At 34.3% G+C, this 9,497-nt stretch overlaps 1 protein-coding gene across 1 annotated transcript in view; it reads left to right on the top strand.

Moving 5' to 3' along the window:
• The window catches only part of CHDC2 (calponin homology domain containing 2), a gene marked incomplete at its 3' end in the record, with an annotated part of 48,696 nt that overhangs the window by 37,979 nt on the left and 1,220 nt on the right, over positions 1 to 9,497 (top strand). The window contains exons 19-20 of the mRNA XM_009072604.1: positions 3,707 to 3,887; positions 8,144 to 8,340. Of these exons, the coding sequence (XP_009070852.1) occupies positions 3,707 to 3,887; positions 8,144 to 8,340 (378 nt within the window). The remainder of the gene's footprint in view (positions 1 to 3,706; positions 3,888 to 8,143; positions 8,341 to 9,497) is intronic.

Consider the following 9,497-nt stretch of genomic DNA (forward strand, 5'->3'; position numbering starts at 1 on the left):
TAAATGCAAAGGAATTATTTCTCTGCCACGGAATTGTGCTACTTTCTTACTTCCTGAGTATTTAATGAATTTAATTCCTCCTAAAAAATTGAGGTGGTAGTAGTAAAGGTAATATAGGATGGAACCCTTAGCCACTGTTATGGTTGGGCCTGGCATTATTTTGAATAATTACAAACAAATTGTAACTGATGAATCAGAGAAAGCTGTAGGAAGTTGAGGTGAACACAGATAACATGGGAAGGAAAAGGGTAAATAGATAACAAAGCAAAGAAAGGCAAGAGAATGTGGAAGAAGAGCATAACTTGTATAGCTGAAGTTGCCAATTGTGGTAAATAGAGAGAAGTGAATAAAAGAAAGAAGGAAATAAGAGTAATGAGAATTTACCATATTCCAGTTGTCATGTACATTTTCTTTCTGTCCTGCTGTCCGTGTGGCTAAGAGACATGGAGTGTTTTTATCTTATTGATGAATTTTAGCTCTGATGGATGAGAAATGAGCAGAGATCCTGTTGTGCATTGAGGCTGTGGCTTCCACTCTTTGGCTGACGTGGCAAAGTCTCACACTCTGCCTGTCCAGCTCTGATCTTCAAAGTTTGTGCTCTTTATAATGCCCCAGGAATCAAGAAGGACTTTTTGTGTTCTTCCACATGATTATGGAAATGTCAGTTTAAACAATTTGCTTTTTAAAATACAGGTCAGGTTCGTTCTTGGTTTCTTTTGGAGAAAGGATCATGGTGTCCTTGAGCAGAGAAGAATAAACTGTAATTAAAATGTTACATTAGATAGGTTAGAGTGGGAATGAACTTTTCACAAAAGACTCTGTGGTCAGATTTCAATTTGTTGAACTTACAAGTGGGACCAATGTCTTTTATATTACATCACTTCCCTTTTGATATGGGATTTAGGGACATGGCAAACACGATTGATCACAGGGATTTTGAGAGACTGGGATAATAAAATTCTTTATTCATGAGTAACAGTTGTAGATGTTAATTCCTGGAAGGAAGAAATGAGGCTAAATTTGGATTTGGAAAACAGCAATATGCAAGGAAAGAGAAAGGTACCTCAGCACTCTGTAATAGAATCTGCATCCTTTACACATGGAGAGTGCAGATGGTGCATCTAAGAAAATGTCTTGGAAAATCAATCCCTCTTTGAAAAATACCAAGTTTAATCCTGAAGCTTTATATACCCTCCATTCCTATTCTGAAAAATTATTCTAAAGAAGTGATTAATCCTGGGAACTGAATGCAAATATTATTCTTAACTGGAAATGACACTTTTACACTTGGAATATCATAACCCATCACACTGATGAAGTAAAGGATCTGGAATTTGTCTTATTTCAACAGAGCAGCCTTAGACCTGCATTAATAATGAGAGTTAAAAAATAATAAATTCCATTTAACTCTCACTGCCCTGAAAAATATTTAAAATGAGAGCAACTGCAACATTTATCTGAACTGTGTTGACATTTCCTCTTGGAAATGTTATCCTATGAGGCAACAGAGTTTGTCTTGTCTGTGTTTGCAGGAGCTTCCTTTTCCCCTAGGTCTCTCATTAAAAATATTTTCATCCTTTGCTTCTTTACAAGATGCCAGGAAATATTTGAAGTATTCATAGGCTATACAGTACTAACCAACTGGCTTTTTTTCCCTAACATGTCTTTAAAGATGAGATAACATGAACAAGAATCTTAATATAAAGTACTTCAGTAATTTTCAAAATCATATCTGTTCCAAATAATTATAATTTAAATGTATTCAGTGCTCACCAAAGGTCATCTTACAATTTTTTTTTGTCAATTAAGATTTACCAAAACTACGTAATCATGTTGGATTTTTCTTTCAGGGCTGGAAAATAATCTAGTTCCCAAAATCATGTTGTTATAAATTCATATTTGATTATGCATGAGATCAAGTTAAATTTAAACCAGTAAACTTATATAATCCTTTTGGTTAGGAACTTCCCTTTACATGTGAAAATAAAATTTACTTTTCCCACTGAAAAGTTAGTCCTATAAGAAACTAGTAGAACTTGCTATTAATATAGCAACTGAATTATTGGCACCTATTGAGCTTTTAATTCATTTTGTGTGTGTGTAGCAGAGTGTAATTTCAATGAACTTCCAATCTTGTATGATAGAAACTATTAAATAGTGAGTTCAGGTTTTCAACTCGGATAACATTTGTTCTTTCTGTAAATTACATTTGCACCATACAAGTTGTGTAAACACCGTAATCAAAGAATCACAGAAACATAAAATCACAGAATTTAAGGGTTGGAATGGACCTTACAGATCATCCAGTCCCAACCCCTGCCCTGGGCAGGGACACCTCCTCACTAGGTCAGGATGCTCAAAGCTTCATCCAGAAGAACTGTTAATTTGTTTCGATGAGTATTTTTTAGTCAAATACATCTGCCCAGTTCTTCATAGAACAAGAATCTTGACTAGTTATTTGTTTCTATATTTATTATGTCAAAAAAATCATATTAGCAGCTAAACCCTAACAGGTTCCCAAAGTCCAGATGTACTTCGTGCTGAACATAATATTGACACTTTGGATGGATAGATTAATGGTCAAAACAAAGCAATGGCAGGATGGAAGTCCAGCTCCATCCAAGCCACTGTGAAGAGAATTAGCTCTGCCCCAGCCAAAAGCAGAACAATAATAATCTTTAGGAATAATTGCCTTTCCTTTTAAATTGTGTTTTGGAATTCCCACAATGGATTTGCATTCCTTGGCCCATTGAAATATGTACTGCAATACCTGCTGTCCTGGCATTTTTTTAAACTAGTAGACTAGTTTTCTTAGCAAAACCTGAATATTTCTGTATATCTCTCCTCCCTAGATTTGCTTCATGATAATTCACAACAGTCATTAATTCCAAGATTTGTCTGTACAAAAGACATGACTACTTTCAGGTTTTAAATTTGTACACTCCCAATTACTCTTGAGCATTGCAATTATGCTGTTAATGGATTGAAAATGGCAACTTTGAGCGAGTAGTGTATTAAATAATGGCATTATTTTTGTAACATTATCCTACAGGAGTCAAATTTAGTTCATTAAGAGGTTCAGATGCTTATATTGAGCTTGCCTTAACATACTGTGCTAATCCTTTACTAATGTATTTCATGCTGTTGATTAGCAATGCATTTACCAAGAGGGGGAGCTTACTCGTCCCTAAAATTAATTCTAAATGCTCTAATTTCTAAAATATATTGTCAACATTAAAATGTCAAAGTTAGCTGAGCTAACTATATAGTTATCCCTTGCAGAATATGGAAAAAATAATTTCCTTTTCTTGCTTTCTATTACTCAGAAACTTTATAAAGTAAAAGAAGGAACATCTTTCTACAACTGATAGAAAAAAGTATTTTTCTTTTCATGTTTTTTCTCCTCTTTTCTTGCCTTTCCTGAACACCTATAAAGGCTAGTTGAGTGGTTTCTGGGTAGAAGGTGGTCTGACTGTAAATTCCAAGATGCATTTTTCTTAAATAAACATTTCAGATGCATGATATCTAAACAGATTATACAAGACAGTTTATATTTGGAAGGATCACTGAAGAATTGCTGCATAACTTGCTTGTTTAGCAATTTGATTTTGGAATTAAGCCTGTATAAGTTTGCATTTCTTAAGCTGAAAGTATCATGAGATGATTGTTCATATGAACAGTGTATAAATTATTCTTTTACTTGCAGAGACATGAACTTCTGAAACCTCGTAAATACCCCCCAGAGCTGAAGTATGTGGATTACAGTGTAGAAGTGAGCATGGAAGAATTCTTTGAAGTTCCTAAAAAGTTGTCTATTCCAGTATTGGCATCAAGCAGAGTTGACTTGAAAGCTTCATCTGCAAAAATCCTTTCATCTCATAAAACAGGTAAGAATAGTCTTAAAGATTATGATTTTGGTTGGATTCTATTGCCAAGAAAATATTATATTTTAAGGTTTTCCTAAATAGATCCAGAAAATGATCATTCTCTCTTTTGTCCGTCTTTGTTGTCCCTATATTAGCTCAAACCTGCTATGTGGCAGTTCATACTACAGAATCCAAGTACTTTATAAGAAGGGATACCTGTTTATTTGTTTTTCTTTTTTTTCCAGACTCCTTTTTTTTTTTTTTTTGCAATCTCCGGCCTTGAAAGGGCTTTAGATTACCTCTTGTACTATTAGCAGAAACCTGATAGCAATACCCTTGGACCAGAAGTATTTTAGAGGAAAGAAAATAAATGGGATTAAATGATTAATAGCAATTGCTGTTCAAAAGCATTGCAGCAGCACATCAGTACCAGAGTATCAATACTTTATTTCATACTTTGTCATAATAACCAAATGCCACTGGCTGTAAACATGTAATGATAAATACACAAATATATTCCATTAGTAATAATAAATTTCTCTAAGATAATGGTAGCTTTTAATTTTCAAATGGATATGCACCTAAGCAAGTATGTCCTGGTATGCACTTCCTGTTTTTTATAATCATGTACATCATTGAACTTTTCTAAGGCAAATGTGCACTGAGAATGCTTTTTGTCATGCCATATGGTTAAGGGTGTTTTTTTCTAGTTTGTAAAAATAGACATAAAAAACCTAGGCATGAAAATAAAACAAAAAACATATGGGTTTTGATGGCTAGGTTGTACTATTTCTCATTAAAATTGTCCAGGAAGAAATAAAATCTCACAATGCATGTTCACTGAAAAACTGTTGTTTCACCTTGCTATCCAATTTAGATTCAGTACCAGAAGTAAATATTACAATTCTGTTGCCTCTTACTACAGGATTTGACAATGCTGGCTCCCTGCTGTTATCTTGCAAAGAATATTCAGAAGGAGCCCTCTTCTTTTTTTATTTCTTTTTCCCTTTCCCCCCCAGTGAGTGATGAAAAAGCTTTCTCTACTGAACTATCAAGAATTGTTAGAATTTTTCTACTTTTCTGATAATTGTTCTTACCGTTAATTTATTCAGATTGTTCTGACTTCTTTGTAGCTTCTGTTAAAACAACTACTGACTTACTCTTTTTATCTCTTTTAAAAAAGAAAACTTCTTTCCTCAGAGAATTCTAGATTGCAAAAAGAAAGGAACTACACCACAGGAGTCTCTAGATAGCTCTTGTTATATCTTTTTGCCATAAAGTCGTCATGACTAATTTTACATTAACTTACTATTTTGCAGTAAGTGATGTAAATATCTTGGTCTTTGATTCTCTCTCCATGTAATACTTTCTTATGCACTCAGTGCAGTCTTTTTAATAGTTCTGTGCTCTCTGCTTGTAGGAAATTTTGTTTAGTCTTACTTCTTTTCCTCTCAGTTGCTTATTTTTTGAAGATCTTCTCTCAACCACTTCCTCTCAGTCATGGAGAATCAATTTTGAATTTTTTTGGGTGTATGTTTTAGATAAACCTGCAGTCTGACTGTTGTGTCTTTGAATTATTACTCTGTTTTCTCAGTGTAGTTCTTTATAATGTGGCTAATCCTTTTCCGTGGGGACTATGCATGAGGTGACTAAAAGGCACCTGAGCATTACAACACATCTACAGCTGAACTAAGCCAACTCTTGACTTGGCAGCATCCCAGCTGCCCACTGGTATAATGACTGCTTGTTTCTAAAGTGCCCATGAGTATTCTTCAGAAATACCAAGGGACAATGATTATTAAACAACCAAGCCCAAGGAAATCTTTGTTCTACTTTATTGTATGTCACAGAGCTCCTCACTGGCTCCTGAATGTGCTACACAAACATCTCCTTCCACAATTGTAATAGGTGTAAACAGTGATTGCTCTACTAAGTGTCATTACTACTAACTTACAGAATATGTTTTTTCTTACAATGTCAAAACAGTTGTCATTTTTTCTTTGAAAGATGCTGTTTGCTGGTTAACGTAGTTAGAGGACTAACTGAATTCAGATCAGGCAGATCTCAAATGATGAGTTCTAAGATTTTTAAGAACCAGAAGACACAGACTTTGTTAATTCCAGGTAGTGATCAAATTGTCTTTTGCACTAAGTAAATGGCACAGGCTGCCAGGCAGTTGCCAGAGAACATGACCAACACATGTGCTGTAATTTAGCTTTCCAAGAATGTGTGGTATTTCACACAAAGTTTTGGTTTTGCAAATCCCCTTGTTTTGACAACTGTCTCACAATGAAACACAATAGCATTGAGTAAATATGCAAGTGAGCATAATATTTCAAGTATTAACTGACCTAGTCTTCAATGTGTTTTTAAATGCATTAGAAACAAATAGTTTTCCCAAAGTAATCCCAAAATAAATATTATATAGAATGTACTTTTCATGGATTTTCTTTTTACATTTTCTAAAGGAGGCAATTCTGATTGAGAGTGTGTGTTTCAAATATGGGCAAAACTAAGGGAAGGTAACTCTAATTTTTAGCAATTACCATTTCCATTTAATGCAAGAAAGTAAAACTCTTGCAGAACTATTTTTGGAGCTTCTAGTACACTGTATTATCTTTCTTCAAATACATGTTTAAACATCTTGAAACGCAAGTATTTAAAACATGTACTTTAAATATTAAGTAAATATTTTGCTTCAACATCCTAAAAAAATTCTTGTAGATAGGGACTGTGCTAATGAATTGAAGAGTAGAAAAGACAGTTTCATTCCTTGCCTAAGTGACAAACTCAGGTCACTTTTGTGGAGCAGAGCCCATGGGGACAATAATTTAATGATAAAATAGAAAAAAAATAGTAATAATTCAAAAATTGCCAGCCCATTAATCTTGTCTTTAAGAGAGAACAAACTAATTATTTCGGTGAGGGTTAAACCTGAGGTGCAATTTATAATCTTTTTGATAGTCTAGTAATGTTGGAAGATTAATAATGTCATTCTGTATGATTTGTCTCTTGAACTTGAGATATTTTTGTGGCAAAACTGAAGTAGTGATGACATAAGGCCACAAGGAAACTCCAATTTGGTGTTGATTTTCAGAGAAGTGAGACCTGAATCCATGAGGAGCAGCATTTTGTGGAACAGAATGAGCAGCATTGCAAACGAAGACTGATTGCACTTTCAAAACTCAGTAGTTGTCATTGGTTATATTAGAACAGATTTTGTTATACATATCATCAGAAAACGAGCTAAATTAAGCTAGAAAAAGAGAAAATCCCCCTCAGGGAGAAGTGAATTGTTTAGAGTTTTTTCTGTGTGGCTCTGCTGTGTCATTACATTGTCTCTGACGTATCCCATTATCTTTTCCAGCTTTAGGTGTGGGTTTCTAACATCAGGAAACAGTGACTAGAAATAGTCTTTGTTACATATAAAAGCAGAGCGAAGGTTTTCCAGCTGCACTCTTCATGTGTTTTTACATCTTTCTTGGAGACTCTTGGGAATGGGGAACTTTTAAATGGCTGGTTGCTGGAGTTCCTCATGTACCATCCTTTGCCCTTTGGGAAGTGTCATCCAAGGGCTCCCAAGCTGCTTGAAATACTGTGAAAGAGTCTGATCTTTTCTGTAAGCCTTTCAGGGAGACTTGTTAGACCTGGCTCTGGGCAAAGATGGACAGCATTTGTGTTGCTTCTTCCTTGCTCTAGAGATTACTGTGGGGAATTTTTGTGTTGTGGATTGGGAAATAGAACTTTTCATGATTCTGTTTCATCTTGGCCACCCCTGACATTTTGGAAACTTGGGCTTTCGATCCAGAATTCCACACAGAAAAAGTTTACTTAGCTGTAATGAGAACTACTATATTTAACAGAACTTCAGTCACTGTTGGGACTACTCTTAGCCAAATATACTGCGTTTTCTCTGCTATATCTGATGGTAGCTTTTGAAAAAAGTATAGTAACTGCTCTAAATTATATTCACAGAAATTCATACGTTAAACTTTTCTACTAGATTTAAGAAATCTTTTAAAATGCTTCTTTCACTTCTAAACACAATAGAAATTATTGTTTAGATGCTTAAATATATCCTTTTTTTGAAAAACAAAAATCTGTCTCTGCTTATATGGCAACAATCCTAATATTCTATTGCTTATTTTAAATTGTTGCGTGCACTGCTGGGGAGACTGTCCTACAGTTTATTGGAATTCTCTTCAGGTTCTGATTGTGAATTCAGTGTTTCTGAAAAGCTTTACAACATTGCAATTTTTTTTATTTTTTTTTTTAAGATGGAAGGGATACAGTTGAGCTTCCTATAAAATTCACTCCTGGCCAGGCTGGTTGCTATCGGTGTCAGATTCTTCTGAAGTCCTCCCACGATGTTCGGGTCTATGAGATTGAATGTGTAGTGAATACAGACCAGGCCGAAGCAGAGCTTGAATTTCTAACTCCAGCTTGCCAGGCTGTGACTCAGGATATACCAATTGTAAGTTCACTATATTATTAGAAACTAAAGTAAGATTAAGGATTTAAAAAAAACTGGACTCTGGACCAATACTGTTGAAATTTACAGCTGTAAAATGCACAACTGCATGTAAATACTGATTGAGTACTATTTTTCAAAATCCATGTCATAGATAATGTAAAGCTTGTTGGAAAAATAATTTTCTTAAACAAAATTATTAGTTTGATGGATTTAATACTTATGTTTCACTTCTGACAAATGTTAGCCTGTTATTTCATAATGTTGTCACAAGGAAAGTGGAAAAAAGGAGTTGTTTAATCTAGGGAATAAATTTACTATTCCTGAAGAAATAAAAGGTGAGATGTTGAGGAATAAAATAGAAGAACTAAATTACATACAGTTTAAAAAATATGGTAAGCACAGTCTTTATATCATGTCTAGTTTTATCATATCTATTTTGTACATTAAATCCTTGATGCATGAGAAGTAAAACCAGAGAGTGAAGATGGATGGAATATCATCTCCCTCAGAAAGTTATGGTTCAAATATTAGAGAAATTTTAAAATTTAAAAGATGAAAATATAAAAAAATGACAGGGAAGGAACATAAGCTGCAAGGCAAGCGGTAAAGATTCTTTGAGAGACAAAAATGATAAAATATAGAATACTAATGAATTAATCTATAGAGAAATTATGCTGGAATTTTGTAGACAAAAGAGTAGGGGGAGATTCAGACAAGAAGACTTAATATCTGGGAAAGACCATACTGTGGATGCTCTGCCCAATACTGAGAGCAGACAAAGAACTAGTTCACTAGAAAGAAAAATAAAGGAAAGAAAATGACAAGAAACCATCTTGAAAAACTAGGGCACTACACAAACCTCAACACTCCAAACAGGCATTTGTGCTAAACTACATCATCTCTTGGAGATCAAGTCCTTAATTCATAAGCAGGATTGATCCTGTAATATAGTCAGTGGCCAAATGAGGCAATATATGCCAGTGCACCACATCAGCACTTCAGAGAGGTACACAAAGAGTTTTTGCAGATGGAACAGGAACAGAATTTTGGCAAGCATTAAATAGCACCATAAAGATACTTGTAAATGTTTATAATGATACTTTTAAATTCCTTCTTGACCATTAGCTAGATCATGCTCATATTCTTCTAATGAGTAT

The sequence above is a fragment of the Acanthisitta chloris genome, unplaced genomic scaffold, assembly GCF_000695815.1.
Source record: "Acanthisitta chloris isolate BGI_N310 unplaced genomic scaffold, ASM69581v1 scaffold13554, whole genome shotgun sequence".
Lineage (NCBI taxonomy): Eukaryota > Metazoa > Chordata > Aves > Passeriformes > Acanthisittidae > Acanthisitta > Acanthisitta chloris.